The sequence below is a fragment of the Rhizopus delemar genome, genomic scaffold (assembly GCF_000149305.1).
Source record: "Rhizopus delemar RA 99-880 supercont3.2 genomic scaffold, whole genome shotgun sequence".
NCBI lineage: Eukaryota > Fungi > Mucoromycota > Mucoromycetes > Mucorales > Rhizopodaceae > Rhizopus > Rhizopus delemar.
The window spans coordinates 4,373,132-4,396,184 of record NW_027137828.1 but is presented as its reverse complement, the minus strand read 5'-3'; the positions used below and the strand labels follow the sequence as shown (position 1 = coordinate 4,396,184).

Below are 23,053 nucleotides of genomic sequence, written 5' to 3'. Positions count from 1 at the left end.
TTTAGTTTAAAAACAACATGCGTAAAAAGAAAAAAAAAAAAAAACTCTATTGTCTCGCTCTCTGGTCCTCTTCTTTCACTATCTGGTCTTTCATTTATGGACATGGTCATACTCCCGGCTTCATTAAGCCTTTCTAAACAACAGTCAATTCTACACTGTAAACAAAATTCTTGCCGTTCTCTTCTGAAAAGGAAGCAGAACTAGGCTGCAATCGATGATTGCTTTACTTTTCGGAGGTAAGCACTTTTATTCTTATGTTGTTTATGTCTTGATGACTTAGACTGACATTTCATATACCCTATTAGTATAACTGCATTTTCCTAGTTTCTCTTTGTTAAATTTAAATAAAATTCCAACTATACTTTTCAATATCACCATCAAGCTTTTCTCAAAATCTGATGAAAATACATTATATTTTATTATATTGAAATGTATATTCCACCACATACACATCTTTTTCTTAAGCTTTGATACCATTGAGCAGACGAGCAAGGATCCAAGTCATCAGATTCTGTATGAACTGGCAATATGCGTTGATGACATCTGTTTAATAGCATATAAATAAAAGAATGTGATGCATATGTTGTATTTACCGAGTACAAAGGCTTGTTTTTACATCCTCTGTAAGTCTTCTTTTACGAATAGGGTCATATTTACCAATAATTTCTTTTTTGATGTAAATACATGGTTTAGTGCATTTGTCTTTATATTTCACTGATATGTTTCGGAGTTGAGGTATTGAATAGCCTTCTAAAGTGGATTTTAAAAGAACAGTCCATCTATTATTTACTATTATTATAAAGTTAGACTGGATTATGTGTATAAAGTAGTATTTACTTTTGGTATTTGATTCTATGCTATTTAAATCGTTTAATAGGTTGATGACTTCTTTTATGGCTATTGGAGGATCAGTTTTCAATGTATTTGCGTATTGTTGTAATATGTGTTGTGATTCAGATAAATGATCAAGTTGATAATCGGCTTCGTTTGTATATCGTATAAAATGTTGAATTAACATTAATATCTTGATCAAGTATTCTCTTGATTCTTTGTGAACAAATAATACAGAATGTACTGCTTTATTATCGTCTTTACTGTATATCAGTTTCGCTCCGTTTACACACTCTTTCTAACTTTTTACCTGATAGTTGAGATTTCTTTGAATGAAATAGCATATTCCACTCATGTAACACCCACTTTACATAATCAAATATCCACGTAGACAATAATACAAGCGACCACAGACTGTTAGGCTCAAATTCTAAATGTACATCTTCCTTGTTGAACATCCTAATGACATCTTTATAGTTTGAGGAGCAACTGGAAATAAAGCATTCTAAAATAACAGGTAGTTGCAGCCCTCTAGCTAAATTGGTGCTTTGAACTTGTTTCCCCGGTAAACGAGTGAATACAGTTAATGCTAATCCATAGGCTTTTTGTAATTGCCCTACATTCCACTCTTCTTCATCCTGATAATGTGATTCATAAGTACTCAATACTTTATCTATAATCTCTTGTGGTTTATCTAATAGAGCATTAGATAAACAGTTGTTCTTTCATACTTTATCCTTTTACCTTCAAAACCCGGCTGTTTACTTAATCTAACAAGCTCTGATGTTAAATCCGATGCATCCATATTGTTAAATAAGCATTGTTGAATCTTGATGCTTAATATTTTAGCTAAGAAGCAAGTGTATAAGAAGCATAATTTTTTTTATGTGATCTATTTCTTTACCGTGCTCTTCAGTAAAGATATTATGAGTGGCTCTGGCAATGCCAATTTTTCTTGATGCGTGAATGTAAAGTAAATGTGTCTCATTTGGAGAAAAAATGATATCCACTACATCATCCGAGTCTTTGGGTTGAACAACGCACCAAAAATTAGGTGCATAAGATATCGTTTCATTGTTCTTTAATAACCCTTGCTTTGATAATTCTAAATGTATGCTGCCGTCCGATAAACCCATCGCCAGATGTCCATCCTTTGTACATTTTAAGCAAGTAATATACTTTCCGTCTACTTGTATCTTTAATTGACAGTGAAGAGTCTAAAAAAAGAATATTAGAAAGGGATATTCGTAATCATTCAAACAGAAAATTACGGTTCGATTCCTTGAAACAGAACCTAGGTCAGTAGTAAACGATTGTTCCACTTGTTTTAATCCCCATTGCTGAACAAGACCATTCCATCCTAGTTCTGTTTCTTCTGTAATATTGTTTTAGTGTCCGTGTTTCGCTTTTTCAATATAATTCTCGCACATTATGCTCTTTTTTTTTACCTCCTAAACCCAAATAGAGCTGAAGATTATCTGCTCTCCTCTTGAAAACCATCTGTGTCACATGGAAATCATCTTTATCAAGACAAGTACTGGCCACTAACTTACGTTGAATTGAGCCCTTTTTATCTACAGTTGGAAACTTGATGTCAATAGTGTAAATTTGAATAGCTTTGGGTTGAAAAGATGCACAATGTGTTGCAAGATAAATTTTATCTTTTACTAAAGTAATAGCCGCATGAGAAATACGCTGCCAATCGTCGAGTCCAGAAAGAGACATACTAAAGCAGCTCGAATCAGAACGTTTGATATCTCTTTGTGTCGTATTTGGAATATATGTAGAAAAACTTGAAAAGAGTGAACCGCAGCGTTGGTAATGGACAGTGATCTCACCATGCACGGTCACTGTCAAAAAACCAAGATGCCCATAAGGATTTCGTAAATGAATTTCAGGTTCACGTATTAAGTTATCTGTATACTAAGAGAAACCATTGTTGGTATTGCTTCTTGGTGTATATATACGTGAAATATATACATACCTCGCGTTCAGCATTCAACCAAAAAAAGGCGGCTAAAGGTTGTTTTAGATTCACCCTGTACTTTAATTTCCAGTTTTCAATAGGACCCTATATAAATACAATAGACTGGTTTTATATACGTTTTAGATTCCTTTAATAAAGAAAGTTTACCTCAAGTTGCCATAAAGCTAATTGACCTGTTTCATCGATGGAGGCAAAAGCATTTCCCTTTTGATTCCATTCTATGTGAGTCAAAGTGTGCTGCTTATGATAATTTTGTATTATTTCAACATTTGTTTTCTGAATATGTATACGATTATGCGCATAGAGATCCCCAGCAATAAGGTGAATTTGGTCTGAAATGGATTGAATAGGTGCAGATATTAAAATATTTTGTTTAGAAATGGATAAAGCTTGGGGAGACTGTTTAAAAGTAAGCGAAGAAAAATTGAAAGAAGAAGAGTATCTAGGTATTTTATGATCAGTGTATGAGAGCTTTTGCCTTTTTGAGGTAACAAGTTGAACCATAAAGAAGAAAGAAAGCAAATAGAAAAAAAAAAGGGAAAGGAAACCTATTTTTAACTTTGTGAAACAGTCCCGAGATTGAAAGGCTTTTTTTTTATTCTGCTGCTTTCTATTCTCCTTTTCTCCCTCTTCTTTTCTTTTCTTTTTTATTTTATTTCATATATGACTACAAGTGTATTGCACAAACAAATCCCTCCAGGATCTAACTTTTCTGATAGGTTTTGGGTAACAAAGCACAAAACATGAAAGCAATCAGTTAATTTAATATTTTCCTCTTTTTCTTCTTTGTTTAGGACGAAAACTATAAAGGAGTTGATATAATATTTAACAGATTAAAAAGGTCAAAGGAAACAGGCGAAGAAATAAAGCGTCTATATGATCAGGTTATTATTTGTTCATGTACTTGGGAAAATCTCACTCCAATTAGAGCACAAATGACAAAGAGTATGAGAAAGACTTTAAGATTAGCAGCAACTTCCAAGATTGGCGAACATGAAGAAGGCAGTTTTGCCGAGACTTTATCTCGTATCCCTTCTACACTAGAGACAACAGGTCGAGCTCATATTGATTTGGCTCAACAACTTAGAGATCATCTTGAAATACCGCTGGACGGATTTTTGAAGGAGCAGCGAGAAATACGCAAAAAGGTAGCTATGACAGAATCTATACATAACACACAGGTTGACATCTTTCTTTAGCAACACGCACAAGTAGAAAGCATAAAACAATTGAAAAATCTACATGAAAATGAGGTTGCACGAGTAAAGTATATAAAAACATTAAATTAAGAAAATAATTAACGTGTGTAATGATCATAGGCAAGAGAGTATTATTCAGCTGAAAGTACAAAATTGATGTCACTTGAAACTCACTTTACAATTGAAGTAAAGCATATTGAACAACAACTATATTTGATTTCTGACTGTGTCTTTATTGGTAGATGGAAAAAGAAATTGAGGAACAGAGAAGATTAGTTATTGTTGCAGGTTAAAACTTTGATCTATTATTATTATTATTAAGAAAGTTCTAAAAGCGCTTGGGATAAAAATAGAGCAAGTGTATAAGCGATCCATTGATAATTTGAATATTGTCAACGAAAAGTGGATTTATGATTGGAAACATAGTGCTGATATTTATCAAGAGATGGAGCTAAAAAGAATAAATTATTTGAGAAGCACCCTTTGGTCGTAAGTTTATAATATTAATTATTAATGAATATTAATTGGTATACGTATAGATTTGCTAATATAATGACAAGTACATTTAATATTGATGAAGAGGTACTACATATAATGCCTTCACTTCTATTTTATCTTACACACTTTAAAGTGCTGTGATAGAATACGCGCTGCTTTAGAAATCACGGATGTTCAAAAAGATATTATTGATTTTGTGCAATCACACGGAACAGGCACACAACTTCCAGGTAAAATACCGAAAAAAGAATAAAAAATTAAATTGTTTCTTATAATCACAATAGTCCCTATTCCTTATGAAGCATTCTACAAACCAACAAATAAACCGTCATTTTCTCAGCAAGCTTCAAGTGAATCGCTAGAACATAGTGTTACCGTTTTGACGAATCCTGATGAAGAATTAAAATCCGTGGATATTCAACTTCAACAGTTAGAACATATGCAAACGCCAAGAGCTGAAGTAACACATGAATTATCATCCAATAGTCAACCTACGTACAGTGCGATGGAAGAAGTGGAGCAGATGTTAAATCAAAATAATGATAATTATCGTGAACCGGTTCAATCTTTACCTTCCATCATGATCAATAACAACCATGAACCCGTAAAGGAAGGCCTTGACTCATCAAAGTCTGATGAAAATAGGGAAATCAACAATGAACACGTCGTATCGGAAGCAGTACCTATTAACCCAAAAACATCGGATGCAGAACCCTTAAAATATAAACCCGTGCCTAACCCTAAATTTAGTAATTCTGACGAGAAGCCATTAAACAATGGAGTACAATCATCTATAGAAAAAAACGTAGAGTTTGATCCACACTTTGACGATGATGATGATGATAATGAAGAAGATTACAAAAACAAAATGCCTAGACCACCACCAAAAGATGAAAAATGGGTTATTTCATCTATACGTCGTCCTCAGCAAGTGCCAATAAAAGCAACAGGCAATGAAACAACTGAAAGCTCTCCTATGCCTGCTATGCAGGGTATAGCAGGCATGTCAATCAACTCTCCAGTTATTGCTGAACATGTGGCAGAAGAGACCAGGGTACATCAACCCAAAGTGCATAAACCTGTTGTCCCTCTCACCATTGAAATCCCAAATCCAGTTAATAAGCATCCACAAATGGCTGCTCATCAGGCTATTGAGGATGCCAGAAGACATTCTCAAATGCCTCCAACTACTATGAATCGCCCGCAGGATCGATTAGAAGAAATTAGCGGGATTCGTCCTGCACCATGGCAAAATAATGGAATGATTCGCCCTGAGGAAGCATCGAGGAATAGCTACATGGCGCCTCATCCCAATGGATATGTCCAATACCGCCCACCAGACCACTTGAACAACGTCCCTTCTTCACAGCCCAATAATCCAGATTTCTTTCCTCAGCAACATTCTGTCTATGCAGAAAAACAACCTAAAAATAATAAATCAACCTCTGATTCTACTGTTAAATCAGGAAAGGACGCCAAGAGTGGAGGAAGATTTTCCCTTTTCTTTACTGGAGGTAACAAAAAGGACAAGAAAAAGGATAAAGACAACTATCCTGATTGGCAGCAACATCAACAGCAACAGATACTTCAACAACAAATGGACCACCAAAATCCACCCAATCATTATGCAATCTATCAGCCATATACTACAAATGATCTTGGTGCTGACAAGGATCAATTTAGTCGTCCTGTTCAAGCACCGCCAGTGAGTGACAATACCAATCGATTTATTTGCTATGTAAAAGCACAATGGCCTTTTGAAGCAACGGTAAAAAAATTCAAATCTACTTTATGGAGAACATATATTTATTTTCATTCTATAGATTGACGGGGAAATGTCCTTTAATCAAGATGAGGTGCTTGGCATTCTTCATAAGCAGTCAGATGGCTGGTGGCAAGCTGAGCGTTTAATAAGCCAAGCAGCTGGTCAGAGAGGACTTGTGCCTGGAAACTACATGATAGATGCTCCTTCTCCCATGCAACAACATTAAAAATTGCGTTATTTTATTTTCTACTGCATTATACCTCTTCTTTTTAATAAATGAAAAAAAAATTAAAGTATCCATAAAAAAAAATATAATTGAATGAATTGTTTGATTTGAAATGATTACTGCATAATGATAATATGTGTGGTATATGTATTGGTAGTGTAAGCACAGTAGCTCTCAGATAATTATATGAGAAAGTAACGCGAATAACAGACATCACAAAATTCCCTATTGTAAAAGAGTTTAAAAAATACGCCTTTGCTTCTTTTTAAACGTGCATACCTGTGAGTAATATTGAAAGGTATCATATAATCGGGTAAACACATTACAACAACTACTCATGATTAATTTATCAATAAGCTCCTCTGCTTGTGGTTCTGTCAACTGTAATTGAAATCTATCACGTAATTGGGACACGGTGAGTTCACCATTCTGAAAGCAAGGCAGTTTTGAATCTTTGCACATCATCTCTGTCAGAAGTAGAATATTTTCACTGTGTTTACGAACTGCTAAAAATGCTGCCTTCGTCAACGCCTTATATTCAGCAAATTTCTCACCATGAACGCCACCAAGAATATCAATATATTCTTGTGGAAGCTTGAATGGAGCCATCTCAAATCCCACAGATCCAGGAGAGTTTGAGAGCATAAATCCAAAATCAATATCTTGATAATTTTATTAATATATGTAGAAATAGCTTATTTTTTGATAACTTACGAATTAAATGGCCCATATCATCAATTAATAGATTGCCATTATGTCTATCTTTGATTTGCAATATATAACAAGCAATTGAATAGCCTGCTAAACTTCTCATAAATGCGTCCTGCGCTTTTATAAATTCATCTGAATCGGGAGATCCCCATTGCTATCCATCTACTGATTAGTCTCTTTTTTTTTTTTTTTTTTTTTTTTTTTTTTTGGACCCTTTCAAAATAATCATATAAAGTAAAAACAGCACCTTTATCATTCCATTGTCTTGTATAGGCCTCTTTCTTAATTGAATGAATAGAAACCGTGTTTCGTAATGTTTCAATTAAACCTGATCCATCTGAGGTCACTAGCACTCTGTAGCTGTAGAAGAGTCAGCACAAAACTGCAAAAAAAAAAAAAAAAAAGAATTCATCCATACTATTTAACCCAAACGTCAACACCTGCATCTTCCCAAATCCTCTGCAATTCACGTATGAGTTGAATAGCAAACTGTTCCTGACGCAAGTCAGATCCATTTTTCACAATGACAGAAATTAATCTCCAGTTGGGCAGGTGGCCATAAGGCGATGAGCTTCTTAAGCGTTCTTTCTTTGTTTCCCAATTTTCAGATAATACAGCGGCTAAAAAGAGACTAATCATTAGTTATGCTATGTATATTTCAGTGTTACGTTACCACTTGGATCTTCTTTGTTAACAACCCATGCAATATGTTGCTCATCCTCTAACATATCACCACCTGCCCCTTCACCTCCTCCTCCTCCAATACCACTTCCAACGCCTTCTGTCTTCATCTTTTTCATACGCTGTTCTTCAAGTATATTCATCTCTTGTATGATTTTTTGTCGAATTTGCTCTGTACCCTGCTTAAATCCTAGTTTGCTCTTATTCGATATATTGTTGCCTTGTTGCAACTGGGCAAGCATGACCGCTGCCGTACGCATTCGCTCAGCATAAGTGTCTGCTGATTTTGAATTGCGTCGGCTAGTTGGAGGACTTGGCTTCTTCTCAGGTTGACATTCACCTATATCTGTTGAAACTTGTTTTGTAAGCTTTAATTTCCCTTCTTCTTCCTTTGAATATGATGGCTGTTTTCGGTGCTTTAATAATGTATTTGTTTTTCTTAATAATTGTCGCTTTCGATATAAGGTAGAAGCATAGCCATCATCTTCAAAGCTTAATTCATTATCCAATACTTCAATTGTTAGTAAATAAGGTGCCTAATGTTTAGAAAATTAGTTTTTTCTTCTCTAGCATATGTTTTTCTTCTTTGTTTACTCTTTCAGCTGAATTTAATATAACAGCATCTGAAGGATTGATTCTTACAATCCGGTGATGATAAGGCTTGTCGGTAGTTGCAAGGCACCAAAGAGGAATGCAAATCTCTGCAGGTAAATTATGGTTGAGAAGGGTCAACTCTGCATGAAGTGCACTCATACGTGCCTCTTTTGGCACTATGATCAGACGTGTAGCAATGTCTACCAGAGCCAAAACAAATTGCATCTCCGATCGAAAATAATTAGAGCGAAGTAGCATCCTCCTATTTTCAAGGTACATCTTTGACAGTATTTGCTGCTCTGCTGTCCCTTCATGATCGCTATCTTCAGAGTCTGATTGAGTGTATTTGATTGAATGTCTCCTGATGATTTCTTCTGATGAAGAGCAATCGGATACGTCGGGTGAATGAGGAGTCATATTAGTTGGCACAGAAGATTGTCCAAGAACAGTAAGTTTTGGGTCAAATACAGATAGACTTTCAAAGTTTTTCTTTTTTTTGAGAGTGGTGTCTTCTTGGATCCCGATTACCTTTTTGTTCAGTTTTTGTTGAGCAGATTTAATATACTTTGCCATGGAGAATGCTTTACCGCGATGTAAATCTTCAAGGGAAGGTGATGAATTAAAAGGGTTGAAGTAGACCTTTTTAGAAATAGGCAAATCAGGATGCGAAGCAGACAAGTAGGATGCATGAGGAGTCTCTGGAACAATTAATTTTTTTGGCATGACTTCATCTGTTACTACCGGTATTGCTGTTGTTGTAGTAGTAACGGCAGTAGTAGTGTTATGCGTTGTGTCTTCTTCCACCAAAGTGAGCGGCTGGTTGGAAGTGATACTCAATGTTCGATTTCTGCGGCCTTGTGCAATAGCGATCTGTCCAGCTGGTCTCATCATCAAAGGCTGTCCAATGCTTGCCAGCATGGCGCCCAGACCAACAAGTGCAGGCAGAGCATTTTCTCTTACCTTTTGAGTGGGTGTGAACGATGATTGATCTAATTTGTTGTCTTCGGAGAAAACAATAGCTTGACAACGATTAAGTACTCTTTTGCAAAGATCAAAGGATCCTCCGGATGGGTTAACAGAAAAATCGGATAAATAGGCCTGTAAATACCACAACGACTGAATTGGGAATCAGCATATGCCGTTACGTGCATCATCTCTATTATTTACCATAATCGCCATATGCGTCGATTTTTCACACATTTCTACTATGAAACATTCTAATGCTACAGACTCTGAAGGCTTTGTGATCAAAAGGTGTCTAAAAATGGTGAATAGAAGGGCTGACTCTAACAAAAGTTCTACTTACATTAGTTGTGGTAAAAAGAATTCAATTTCGGATGGTGGGAACTTTTTCAACTCGGAACAAAGATAATGTTGTATACCAACATTGTCTGAATATCGGAACAAATATGACACAGCTATCCAAGAATTGAAAAATTCTGAGGTGAAGAGTCGCAACAAAAGTGCATTCGACATATATGCGTAACTGTAATGGTCTATTTCTATAAGTTTGAGGAATAAGAAATATAAATAAAATACTTTACCTTTTGATTAAGTAATCTCCCCCTCTCTCTTATTCTCTTTTTTTTTATTTTGTAATAAAAAAGAAGATTACACGATTAGATGCAAAGAAAGAGTTGCTTATTTTTGTAAAATGATGTAGTTCGGAATATAAATTTGGGTGCCTTTTAGGTAGCTTTTGTACACGCAAATTAACAAATTCTACCAAGATAGGAAAGCAAACTGAAAGTAAAGCAAACATGGCTTCCTTGTTTTTTCTACATTTGTTTATCTGAATTACATAGCATTGTAAAGTTTATTTTGAGGAGCATATATATATATGACTTAGTGTTTGCAAAAATATAATCCCTTTGAAAAATACAATTATAAAAACTGTATTTCAGTATGTGGTACCCGGTTTAATTTGGTTAAGGTGAAAAGCATTAATTCCGCTTAAAGCAAAGAATAAGTTGTTTTAGTTGGCCTTTGATCATATCATTGAAGCTAAATGCATACGATATAATTATATTAAGTTTGAATGTATACAGAACAAACAATCCCTCTAAACGAGAATCTGTCGATATATTGCAATATAAGCCATCATACAGCATATTATACGTTTTTTGCTAACCAATAATAAGGTACCATTGGAGAATGATTGGTAATTGGGGTATGTTTATGCACACAGGTTGTATTTACTTCTCAATGTTAGTACAAGAAAAACAAATTGCACAGTACATAAAAGCTACCCTGACTCAATGGTAAGTATATAACTAAAGGCATGTACAAAAAAAAGTAAAGTAATGCTTCTAATTGAAAAAAAACAGAGTCTAATGATATGGGCCTGAGTAAAAATACACTCAAATATGATACAGAGGTCTAAAAGGAAGAGGAAATAATCAAAGATTGCGGATTTTGTTCATGCACTTAATATATCCAAAGTTTACTTGAATAAAAGTTGAAATAAGGTGCTCATTCATTGTAGTAAACTATTGTTTACATCAAAAAATTTACTGGTAATCTTTTTTTAACAAAGCCAGAACAGGATCTCAGCATACAGCACTGATTAGGAAAAAAAAAAAAAAAAAAAAAAAAAAAAAAAAAAAAAGCACAAGCCATTTTGAGCTAATCTCTTTCAAATTTTAAATTAATACACACATACTTTTCTCCCTATCCTTCAACATAATAATGACTGATGTTGTCGCAATAATTGATCAAGAAATTGAAGAAGAATCTACAAAAGAATATTCAGATTTTGACTTGACTCAGCTACCCGATTCATTTAGAAAGTTCCTTGACGACAATTCGATTGATCCAGCCATTTACACTGTAACCAATTTACCTCGCTATTTCCGAATTAACACCCATATACCAAAAGATAAGAGACCTACATTGAAGGATTTAAAAGAACAGCTAAATACAGATCAAGTTCATAAAGTGGAAGGTTTAGAAGATTTCTACAGTGTACAACTTGCTAATGTTAGACTTTCTGATACTTTAGCGTAAGAAAAGAAGAATTTCATATAATATATATCTGCTATTAACACATAATAAATAGTTACAAGGAACATATTATTTTTGGAATTGATCTAAGTTCTGCAATTGCAGTGGAGGCTTTGTCCATTAACAAGGATGACCAAGTGCTTGATTTGTGTTGTGCCCCAGGAGCTAAATTATGTATGATCTCCAATCTATTTGGGAAAGATGGTGTAGGCACAGTGACCGGTGTTGATATTGCTGGACATCGATTAGCTACATGTCGTTCTTTACTAAAAAAATACAAAGTGGGAGAACGAGTTAGATTGTTTGAAGCTGATGGTACCAAATTTTCAATACCACCTCCTTCCCGATTGGGTAATAGAGTAATCACAGCAGATACTGGACATAAACGCCAAAAGACTGATATTGTAAAACCCTTTTGGGCACCAAAGATGCTTAGATTTGATAGACAATTAAACTCAGGAGTACTTTATGATAAAGTATTAGTAGACGCGGAATGTACGCATGATGGATCTATATTACATATATTGAAGGTGAAAGTCATTTAAGCTTAAATGTCAAATACTCACTCGTTCTATAGTATGAAAAATGGGGATGGGATTCTTTTGAAAAGAATTTTATGGATGTAAATAGATTAAACAAGATTACTGAACTGCAACGCAATTTAATGAAGCAAGGTTGGAGTATGCTAAAAAAAGGAGGAACAATGATCTACAGTACATGCTCACTGACTATAAGTCAAAATGAAGAAAATGTGGCATGGTTCTTGAGTGAGTTTTCAGATGCTCAAACAGAAAAAATACCTGATTTTTGTATTCAACCTTCTCCTATCAAAAAACAATATGTAAATAATGAACTTCAAGCAATTATAGAAGAACACTGTGTACGCTTTGATCCAATATCAAGTCGTACGAGCGGCTTTTTTGTTGTTAAATTCATGAAAAAGCTTTAATAATAAAACAAACTGTTATTTTTTGTCATATATTTCGCTTATAATATCCCAATCCTTATCAACAAAACCCTTATTTTCCATCATGCTTTCATCAGGTCCCACTTCATGATCACTACTGTTAACCTCTTCTTCTTCAATCTGTTGAGGTTCTTGTTGTTCAACATTTTCTTTAGGTTCAAGGATCCCCAACTGAACTTCTTTATCCAAATCCTTCATAAATCGATCTATACGTCTGTGATATCCAAAAAAGAGCTTATGTGAAACTCGAACCATCGGTTTCTTTATTACACCTTGTTCTGTGATTTTCAATATCACTGCTCTTTCACCTTCTACAGGTTCAATCAAAAGTGACCAAGAGCCAACGAAAATAGGAGTAGTATCTTCCAAAGTTGTCTTTTCCTCCAGTATTCTCAGCAGCTTTCTTTCAGGTTCTTGCTCAATATGAATTGCCGAAGTTTGTCTGTCTTTTTTAGTACTAAATTCTACAAAGGACGTTCTGTTGTGCTCTTCATATATATCATATTCATTCTCTTCGTCCTCGTGAACTTGACTGATGTTGGAACGCCAAGCAGGATAATCATGAATACTTGTTACAATGGCCCATAAAATGTCTGCTGTTGTTTTGTATTTCATTGAACGGGTGACGGTATGTTCTGAAGGTAATGAGAGACCGATAGCATATAGCACAAGTGGAATAATAGGAACTAACAATAGAAGGGTAACAATAACGGTAAATGTACTCATCTTTAAATAAAAAAGACAGAAAAAAAAATTCTTTTTTTACGTGGGGCACTTTTTAGTTGAAATAAAAATCATGAGCAGAGTTAATTTTTTATTTTAATGCACATAAAAAAGACGTAGAAAAGCTGATAAATCAGGATTATTAAAAGAACAAACTGTTTATTGCAAATATTTTTTTGATGATGTATTATTTGAGGGCAAGATATTGCTACTGTATGATAGAATGTCCGCTTTGCTTTATATGTGTACGATGTGTGCGCGTTTGCCAATGCTTATTTTTTCTTCCCCCCTTTTTTTTTCTTTCTTTTTCTTTGTTTTAAATGGCTCCTGTTCCTACTATTTCTATTACAACACCTGATTTAGAGAACAAAGATATGAATAATATGAGTACAGTTACCCCTGATTCTGACAACGATTTTGACGTTTCAAAAGATCCTTCTGCTGATCAAAAAGAAATAAAGATTACACCTGAAGAAACCTTGAATGATTCACTTGAAGCTTTTTATCACCAAAAATCTATTCTTTTAACAGGTGCTACAGGATTCATTGGAAAAGCAGTATTATGGAAACTACTCCATTCATTGACTGATTCCGTTGACAAAATATTTATTTTATTGAGACCAAATCGGCTTAACCAAAATTCCCCAGAAAGAAGGTTAAGAGATGATATATTATCTAATAAGGTAAAAATACCATTAATAAGCCTATCTATGACTAAAATGTATGAATACATAGGCTTTTACTAGTCTTCGTGGGTCCATGGGAGCAAAATATGAAAATATAATTCAAGAAAAGGTCTTTCCCATTTTTGGTGACTTAACGGAACCAAATCTCGGTTTATCCGATGCTAATATTGAAACGATAAAGAGCCAAGTCAATATTATATTTAACTGCGCAGGAAATATAGATGGAAACGAATCCTTAGATGCTTCAGTTAAAGTAAAGTGATGCGCTTATCAATTGACTTTTCCTACTTACTTTATTTAGACAAATACATTAGGAACACTTGAACTATTCAACATAGCTAAGCAGTGTGAATCAATATCTGCTTTTATTCATTTATCTACTCTTCAATTACATTCAAACGAAAAAAATTTGCTCCCTTTGAAGGAAAGTCATTCACCTGCAGATAATTTGCAAGACATTCTAGATCAGCAGGAATCACTAGAATACAAGCCTTTGTACAACAGTGCTTATTTATATTCAAAATCATTAGCTGAACATATCTTGGTTGATGAAATACGCAAAACGCCTGAAAATCAACTATTTCCCACTTCCATTATGAGAATAGCATCAGTGGGTCCAAGTGTTCAGGAGCCTCTCATAGGTTGGGTAAGTTATGTTTGGGGCTTAGATCAAAATCTTTGACTTATGCAGTATATAGGCTGATGGTGTGAATGGCATTAATGGCACTATATTATTAACTAGTCGAGGAAGCAAAGTTATTCCTGCTCAACTTGTGGATAGCATAGTGGATGTTGTGCCGGTTGATTATCTCGCTCGTTTAATCATCGGCTGTCCCGCCACTTTGCGTGTGCCTACTGATTTCCAACTACCTACAGTATCTCAGAGAGAATCTCGATATTCAAGATCCTTCAGTCAATCCAGCATGATGTCTAAAGAAAAGATGGCTCAAAATCCATCGCACAGCATGCACTTTTTCCCAGTCATACAGCACGTTTCAATATCTGATCAACGTCCACTGAAATGGGCCATTGGATATGAGGCAATTCGTCAATACTGGAACAAGGCAATACACGCCCAACTACCTCCTTCAGGTGCCTATTTTGGCATACAAAGAAATAGTGGTGGACTAACGACATCCTCTCGCGCTCGAATTGTGATGGATTCTATTCGTGGTTATTACAGTGCTTCTTCTACCATTCCATTAACCGAGCCACCGAGTCCTCCAGCAGATCGTTCAAGTAAACGTAACTCTAACCGTCTCAGTCGCACGGTAGACAAAGCTGCCAAACTGGCTCATGCTAGTCCGCTCTATGACCTTGAGCGTCATGAGAGCCCACCGTCAACAACTGTTTTGAATTTGTCATTTAAGGAGCTGTCCTTCGATCCTACTCAAATTATACCAGAGAATGCAGATGCAGCGTTCTGGTTCCGATACTTGACAAACGCAAGTTATGGTGTTCACTACTTTGTGTGCGGTGAGGCTGGCCCTTTACGGTTACCAACCCCTGTGCATGGTTGGAGTTGCGCGATCCAGTCCCATGAAGAAGCCTGGATGAGCAATAACGAAGGCAATGGATACAGCGCACTTCAGCGACAGATCAAAAGCACTGTCTTTTCACAGGACGAGATTTATCAACGAAATGCCCGAATGATCCTTCATGTCAAGAACACTTTACTTCAAAGCAATCATAATGCGGAAAAAAGCCAAGCAGATGACGTGTGGCTTACAGATTTAGATGATTCCTTGGATGACTGGTGTCAGGATAATGAAGTGAGTCATGCTGATCGACGCATGGCACTAGGCAAATGGCGAAAGAAAGTGGGAAGCAACGATGAGTCAGTCAAGGTCATTGTATTGAATGATAAGCGGGTCAATATGGCTATCCATCAAATTACTCAGAATGCTGGTGTGCCAAAACAGACAGCTGTCAATGAAGCCGTGAAGATTTTGATGAGAATGAGCGAACGTACGCAGCTAGCATTTGTCTGGCTTGCCGGATGCTTTATTCGGTCCTTACTAGATGATATGTTTGAGAATGTCCGGATTAAAGAGGAAAGTCTACGTGCCATCCGCCAGTCAATCATTGGTAAAAGAGTGGTTTATGTACCCGCATCTAAGAGCGTCTTGGACGGACTTCTGGTTTGGTATATTGCCATTCGTTATCAGTTACCGGTGCCTGCACTTGCTTGTGATGAAACTATGTCCGAGATGGGTTCCATTTCAGATATCTATCGTCTTGCAGGAGCCTATTACATCAAGCGCGACAAATCCAAGCGATCGCCCTTAAATTCCGCAGTGACTGCCGCCTATACCCAAGTACTTCTCAGAGATCATGGTGCACTCTCTTTCTGTCTCGAACGATCTCGCTCACGCACAGGAAAAGTCCAGATGGCCTACCCCGATGGGTTGGTTGATATGGTTATCGAAGCGACCTTACAGAGTAATCAAAGCCGTACGGTTTCTACGGCTTCCACAGCCTCCAGCGCTATTTCTCGAGTTGTCAGCTCCGAACTCAATACACCACCCGAGTCACCTTCGTCCGTTAGCAGTTTGGATAGCTTGGTACAACACCAAAGCTTTATTAGCAATAGTAGCAGCATTAGCATTAGTAGTAATCAACAACCAAAACAGGTACACAAGGATGTTGTGTTTGTGCCGATCAACATTACTTACGAAAACGTTCCCGAACTATCTCAACTCATTGATGAAGTACTTGACCAGCAGCCTTCTGCTAGACATAAACGTGCCTCTTCCAATACCCCACTACCTCCTTCTACATCTTGGCCCTCTTCTCGTATGATTCGGCCGAGCGAAGCCAAAGACAGACGAAGGACCATTTCTGATATGCCGACCCAAAAGAAATACGGTCGTGTGATCTTTGGTGTAGGGCCCCTGATTAGCGTTCAAGAAGTAGCTGAACAGTACTCAGAATCTGATGAAAGCGAACTTGTAGATATAATAACTAAAAAGATTCAGGGTTCACAACGAAAAGGACTAGTTGTATCGACTGTATCTATCATTGCTTCCATCATTCTGTACGGAAGAGCGACTCATGGTGTCTGTATTGGTAAGATCAAGGAGGTGATGGAGTGGCTCAGACAAAGGATAACGCAAGAAAACTACATGGTTGATTGGGAAGGTACTGATTTTCGTTAAAAGGTGGTTATATTGTTTATTTTACTTATACATTTCATTAGAAGGAGAAGATTTGGACTTGATTATACTGACAGCATTTAGACTATTGGATGAAACCAAAAACATCATTATTGAAGGGAAAGAAATGAATGAGGATACAAATATACGAGTGAACGATCATGCAGACAATGTGATGATGCTCTCTTATTATGCCAACCAAATAGTGGATCTATTCTTACTAGATTCCTTCTTTGCTGTAGTCTATCTCTCCATTTTGGAAGATACAGTGATGGAAGACGAATTTATGGATCGATTCAAATTCCTTGTTCAACTCTTGGAGCATGAATTTGTTATTACATGGGACCCGGAAGAGAAATGGAAGGAGCTTCTTGAGAACTATGAAAAGAAGCAGATTCTGAAAAGACAAGGCCATGATCTATTGCTGTTGGTCAACATGGAGAATGATCCTGGACGATATGAGCAATTAATGTATTTAGCTTCACTTATTTATCCTACCGTAGATGCTTATTGGATAACGTCTTGCTCATTATCTGCTTTGGAAGCTGTACCCATGTTACCGAGAAGCATCATTCCGTTATTGACACAGTGGATTGCGACGCATCTTATTACTGGTCGTCGCACAATCTATCGAGAAGTCCTTTCGACCGAACCTAGTCGAGTAGCAGTGGATGTGTTTATGTCAATGGGATTCTTGACAGAAATCAAGGCCAAAGAGAAGCTATCACCGGATGTTCAAATTCTCTTGCACGAGTTCGGTATACCTACCTCCGAGATTCTAATTGAACTCGCTGGTCAGAACAGTGATGGTGGAAAGACACCGGTGTCCCCCAACGACCCAGAAGGCATGATGAAGGCTGTGATGGCACAGATCCAGATGAATCGAGCCAACTCTAACATGGCGGATCTTTGTCAGCAGATTGACTCATATCGTCTGGGTGCCGCTTCTCAAAGAGAGAGTTTCCAAAACGCTCAAGTCTTTCAAAAATGCTTAAAGCAAATCAAGGGCATATTACAGACGACAAGTATTGTCAAGAAGAGACAACTGGATTTACCAGAGGATGAAGCCAACTTGGCACAACTGATTTACTCGTTATTAGCAAGTAGTGTACCTGCTGGTGACAGAGCAGCTAAAGCTCGTGCGTTACGTAGAATATCAGAAGCTTATAATTTACGATAATAAATTACATAATCATGCTGTCATATTTATACAATAAAAATATATATTTTTTTGTTTTTTACATACACAATGAAAGAACGGGGTATTTTATGAAGATCTTAAAAACCTTGGTAACGAGTTTTTAAATCGATTCGATAAGCGTGGTCTAGCACCAGTGAGCTGGGTTGGTGGGGGTACTGGAACCGACATGTCATCAACAGGTTGTGTCATGCGAGCAGGTAATTCAATCACAGTATCTTGATGTGCAGCGGCCGCTGCTTGAGCAGCCTCATGGATCTGACGACGCATGTTTCTTGGTAAACTTCTGGCCATCCAAGATCTACTGAATTCCTCTGCTCTGTCCGCAGAAATGGTGGGTCCAAAGGCTGAGGCAGGAGAGTGAGATCTTGAAGGTGGCCGAAGAGAAGAGAAGAAGGACTGAGGAGAAGAAGAAGGGGGTGGTGTAGGAATTACGTTTTCTTCGCTAGTTTCTTGTTTAATGTAACAGTTATATTTACATAAAGGACACGAAGCAGATTTCACAGTTAACCAAGGGTCTACATTATTATAAGTTTGTTATTTAGTCCTTGTCTTTTGTTTACCTATGCATTCAGTATGAAACTCATGGCCACAAGGTAATTTGCGTACTTCTTCGCCCATATTAAATTCATCGAGACAAATCACACAGACATCCTCTTGTTGCTCCTGTGTATTATTTGTTGTATTATCTGATGTTGAAAAAACCACGTTTGCATTTTCAAGTGCTCTTGAGGAACGAGTCGAGTTAATAGAAGGTTGACGACTTAGTTTGTTACTATCATCTCCAATGATCCTAACAGGGAATAAGGAAAGGGAGGCTTGATCAATCACTTTCTTCATTGAATGTGACTGAATGTTGAGCACAGCACCCATATCCATCGCACCATTTTCAAATAGGGTACGTTGTCGTCTTCGAATACGCCACAGGTGCCAATGCATACCCACTTTTTCAAATAAAGACATAACAATAACAAGAGAGAAAGAAGAAAGAAAGGAAAATAAAAATAAAAATAAAAATAATAAATACCAATTATAGAATAAAAACAAACTCTTACCTGAAGCTAAAAAACTCACAGCTAATAAAGCAATCACAATGATTAAAATATAGATCCAATCAGCTGGAAATCCTCCTACGTCAGGATGCATTACCAAATTAATAGCAGGTTGATAGCTAATGTTATCCACCGTCATTATAAGTTGATTTGAAGCATATTGAATCATATTAGATAATTCAATGCCAGTATCCAAATCCACATAATACATTGTAATTGTTATATTCCCCTTTGATATTTTCTAATCTTTACTTGATTAATATCTTATTATTCTCTGATTTTCCTTTTTCTTTTAATATTTTAGCTTACCTGAATACCTGCTGCTGGATCATCTTGAAATGGTATATCATCATAAATAATCACACCATCTGCTCCGTCTAACTGAGAGTAATACACCTTTATATAAAAACCACAATCTCCTCCATTTTTTACTAGGGCAATCCTATTTCCTCCGGTGTAAACTGAAGGTGCTTTTATTCCAAATGATGAATTATATATACTGCAAGAATATCCTCTATCGTAAAGTATTCCCTAAATAAAACTTTAATTCATATTTTTTTCATATTATGTTTTGTTATTACTTCTAAGCCTGCTGAAGGAGGTTGTGTCAAATTGTCAAATATAATAGTATTATTCTTAAAGTCTTTTGAGCTAATATTTGAGGTACTCCACGTAATTTCTGTTCCATTAGAATATAATATAATAGGTTCTTTTTTTTTAAGGTACAAAATAGAATGAGGAAACATGCTTTTTTATAATTTTATTATCATTGCTGTTATTATTACTTGCAGATATATAAGGTCCACAATAGATAGACTGTAACATTAATAGTGTAAATATAAGCAATGACAGTAATCTCATTAATGTTTATATAATGTAAAATGCAAAGAAAAAAAAATTGACAAAGAAAAAAATAAAAAAAGAATTACTTGATTTGTATTGTTTTTTTTTATTATTATGATTGCACAAGCAAAAAAAATAAACTTTTTATGAGTTGACTCTCCACATGCTCTTAGGATACTTTTCCAATTTCTTGATAGCAGGCTTAATGTAAAACAATAAACACATTAATCCCATCAAAACACATAACGTACCAACAATATAATATCCATCCTTTTGTATAACACAACTTCCTCCTGCTTCTTTACACCACTCTTTTCCTGTTTCCTCAATACAAGAAACATCTACACGTAATTATTACTTAGATTATTAATTATATCATATAGGTCATTACTAAACTTACGTTCACCACTTTCATTAGGCAAAGAGCATGTATTCACTGTAAAGTAATCAACAGCTTCAAGAACAAAAAATTTTGGCCAGGTTCCACCAAAGTTACTAAATGTGTTCAGCAGCTTATTTTAAAAGTAAGTTTTTTTTTTGTATGATTTGCTGAGTAATGTGCAATTACCGTCATGTATGTTCCACCAATGATAGGATCTGCTATGCTTGTCATGAATGCAGATATACTCACAAATTGAACAGTGGACATAAAAGAGCTAAGCACGGTGGATCCCATAATGATTCCAAAATAAACCATCCCTACTGATTTTCCTTCAGGAAAATAAGCTACAGTAAGCATACCCAAGGCAGAACAAGCTAAACGACCATAGAAAGCATAAAGCCACTATACACACAGTAAGTATTTTTCTTACTTGGTTCCTTTTTTTTTTTATTACAGGTTTCAGTGGTCTTTGGCCATTAGACCACTTGGCAGCATAATAACCAAAAAAGATCTGAAGTGGGAAATCTAATAAAACAGAAAGAGCAAGATCTTCACGCGAAAAGCCTTTTTCTAATAATTTAAGTGAAGTTACTGCTTCATGACAAATGAATCCAATCTTTGCAATCAACAATACAGCGATAAAAGATTTCATATCTAATGGAATAGTTAGCCTATAACCAAATACATAAACATGTACACATGTAACTTACGTGCTAGTTTACATATTTTCCAAATAGTGCTATACACTCCACGAATACCTAATTGAGTTTCCTCGTCCTTTTCCTCTCTTTCTTTTTTATAAAAGATAAGGTATGCAGTAACCAACATGTACATAAAAGCCCAAAATCTCATATAGTCACCTAAACCCAATACTCCATACTCCTGAGGTACCGATCTTAAATATTTGTTGCTAAATTCAGCCGAATTAAAAGATAAAAAGACAGTAAAGGACAAGAAATAACCACAGTTCAATCCAATGGTCTGTGCTGTTGATGCATAAGATAGGCTTTCTTTGCTGAGTAAAGTGAGTGCCCAGCCATCAACTGCGATGTCCTGTGTTGCGCAGAAGAAGATGGTAGTCAAGAAGGAGTATGTCAAAACATAGATCGGTACGTGCTCACTACTCATCATGACATCGATATTGTTTCCAAGTATATAAAAGAGAACACCTGTCAAAATTTGAATTGGTATAATCCACGATTTGCGACGTCCTAACTGAGGCGAGTAAAGAGCATCAACAATAGGTGACCATAATAATTTAAGTGAATAAGGCCATGATGATAGCGAAAACACGGCAATTTGTGAATAGGATAATTTGGCCTTTAATAAAAATGGAATGGATCCAAAACTAAGACCAACAGGAATACCTTGTAATAAATCTAACAAAATATAGTTGAGTTGTTAAAAATGAAAAAACAGAAAACAGGACACTTACATAGGATGACCAAGAGAGCAAAATTACCATAATCCTTTTTAGCCAAGATTTCACCTTCTTGTTCAATATGATCTATGTTTTCTTTAAAAGTTTCTAATTCAAATTCTTCTTTATCATCTTCTGCAATTGGCTTTTTTGTTGACCTTAAAGTAGCAGTTGTATTTTGGTGGTCCATTACTGAAGTTGAATGGGATTGTTCTTTCTTTGTAGGTGAATGCACGATTGGGTCGTCGTCTAGAGAAGAAAATACATAACCAGTTGATGGCATTAATAGTATTTATTTCAGGGAAAAAAAAAAGAACAACGTCAAATTTAATTACTGTATTTTCTTTTTATGGGAGTCACAATCATAATTCACGAATGAAATTTATGCACATAGGTCGATCTTTACGTGCCGCGGCCAGTAGCAGATTTTATAGAGAAAAATACAAGTTTCAAGACACGATACCAGATCCGAATGAATAGTTTTGCAACAATGGTATTCAAACCATTCTCAATATTTTTTTTTTTTTCCCTTTTGTATTGAGAAAAATATTCAGCTGCAATGAAAAATTGCTTCAAGTCCAATAATGAATTGAATTAATGCAATGCAAACGCAATGCAGTAGTATTCCCCGCTTTTTTTTTAAAAAAAGAAAAGAAACTAAAACCAGATTGTTTGTTTTTAATAAGCAAGAAAATGATATTTGTCTGAAAGAATAAATCTATTAAGAATTGTTTGAGATATATGGATTATTGCTAAGCTTTGATGTCAATCCTGTGTTTTCCAAGTATTGAGAAAAGTGTAAGGATAATTGAAATAGATGATTTGATGAGAATTGTTGGAAAGGTTTAACGGGTTAAGTGATATAATAAATTAATATTTTCTATGAATTTATGAATCATATTGCTATGAGCTTAACATTATAATGTAAACATCTAAATCTCTAAAAGAGAATATGTTTCCTCTACAGTGATTTTTCTTGTAAAAGCTCTTGGACGCTCTTTGCTTTTAAAAATAGAATTTGCAATATGAAGCATGTTCTTGCTCGCATTAACGACGCGTTGCCAAAGTACTCTGTAGGTTTTACAATCCATGATATTATTGGTCAGCTTTCTTTCATGCTCTAGTCTTTTTC

The 23,053-nt window shown here is 35.7% G+C and overlaps 9 protein-coding genes across 9 annotated transcripts; 4 read left to right on the top strand and 5 right to left on the bottom strand.

The window, feature by feature from the left end:
- Positions 1-762: 762 nt before the first annotated feature.
- On the bottom strand, positions 763-2,556 carry RO3G_03953 (uncharacterized protein; the record flags this gene model as incomplete). The annotated part of the gene is made up of 7 exons (XM_067658543.1): positions 763-779; positions 838-1,047; positions 1,142-1,525; positions 1,576-1,680; positions 1,736-2,048; positions 2,103-2,206; positions 2,280-2,556. The coding sequence occupies 7 exons, from the start codon at positions 2,554-2,556 to the stop codon at positions 763-765; spliced, it is 1,410 nt and encodes a 469-aa protein (XP_067514644.1).
- Positions 2,557-3,481: 925 nt separating this feature from the next.
- Positions 3,482-4,017, top strand: RO3G_03952 (uncharacterized protein; the record flags this gene model as incomplete). Its single annotated transcript, XM_067658542.1, has 2 exons — positions 3,482-3,544; positions 3,613-4,017. The coding sequence occupies 2 exons, from the start codon at positions 3,482-3,484 to the stop codon at positions 4,015-4,017; spliced, it is 468 nt and encodes a 155-aa protein (XP_067514643.1).
- Positions 4,018-4,569: 552 nt separating this feature from the next.
- RO3G_03951 (uncharacterized protein) lies at positions 4,570-6,506 on the top strand (the record flags this gene model as incomplete). The annotated part of the gene is made up of 4 exons (XM_067658541.1): positions 4,570-4,599; positions 4,649-4,745; positions 4,800-6,283; positions 6,339-6,506. 4 exons carry the CDS (start codon positions 4,570-4,572, stop codon positions 6,504-6,506), a joined length of 1,779 nt encoding a protein of 592 aa, XP_067514642.1.
- A 1,128-nt stretch (positions 6,507-7,634) lies between these two features.
- Positions 7,635-9,662, bottom strand: RO3G_03950 (uncharacterized protein; the record flags this gene model as incomplete). The annotated part of the gene is made up of 4 exons (XM_067658540.1): positions 7,635-7,837; positions 7,891-8,434; positions 8,493-9,608; positions 9,660-9,662. 4 exons carry the CDS (start codon positions 9,660-9,662, stop codon positions 7,635-7,637), a joined length of 1,866 nt encoding a protein of 621 aa, XP_067514641.1.
- Positions 9,663-11,180: 1,518 nt separating this feature from the next.
- Positions 11,181-12,077, top strand: RO3G_03949 (uncharacterized protein; the record flags this gene model as incomplete). The annotated part of the gene is made up of 3 exons (XM_067658539.1): positions 11,181-11,494; positions 11,551-11,990; positions 12,073-12,077. 3 exons carry the CDS (start codon positions 11,181-11,183, stop codon positions 12,075-12,077), a joined length of 759 nt encoding a protein of 252 aa, XP_067514640.1.
- Positions 12,078-12,459: 382 nt separating this feature from the next.
- Positions 12,460-13,188, bottom strand: RO3G_03948 (uncharacterized protein; the record flags this gene model as incomplete). Its single annotated transcript, XM_067658538.1, has 1 exon — positions 12,460-13,188. The coding sequence occupies one exon, from the start codon at positions 13,186-13,188 to the stop codon at positions 12,460-12,462; it is 729 nt and encodes a 242-aa protein (XP_067514639.1).
- A 317-nt stretch (positions 13,189-13,505) lies between these two features.
- Positions 13,506-18,206, top strand: RO3G_03947 (uncharacterized protein; the record flags this gene model as incomplete). The annotated part of the gene is made up of 5 exons (XM_067658537.1): positions 13,506-13,868; positions 13,921-14,124; positions 14,173-14,517; positions 14,570-16,940; positions 17,071-18,206. The coding sequence occupies 5 exons, from the start codon at positions 13,506-13,508 to the stop codon at positions 18,204-18,206; spliced, it is 4,419 nt and encodes a 1,472-aa protein (XP_067514638.1).
- A 524-nt stretch (positions 18,207-18,730) lies between these two features.
- On the bottom strand, positions 18,731-19,415 carry RO3G_03946 (uncharacterized protein; the record flags this gene model as incomplete). The annotated part of the gene is made up of 3 exons (XM_067658536.1): positions 18,731-18,742; positions 18,834-19,168; positions 19,280-19,415. 3 exons carry the CDS (start codon positions 19,413-19,415, stop codon positions 18,731-18,733), a joined length of 483 nt encoding a protein of 160 aa, XP_067514637.1.
- Positions 19,416-20,263: 848 nt separating this feature from the next.
- On the bottom strand, positions 20,264-22,111 carry RO3G_03945 (uncharacterized protein; the record flags this gene model as incomplete). The annotated part of the gene is made up of 6 exons (XM_067658535.1): positions 20,264-20,460; positions 20,520-20,631; positions 20,688-20,903; positions 20,956-21,155; positions 21,212-21,880; positions 21,937-22,111. The coding sequence occupies 6 exons, from the start codon at positions 22,109-22,111 to the stop codon at positions 20,264-20,266; spliced, it is 1,569 nt and encodes a 522-aa protein (XP_067514636.1).
- Positions 22,112-23,053: the final 942 nt, after the last annotated feature.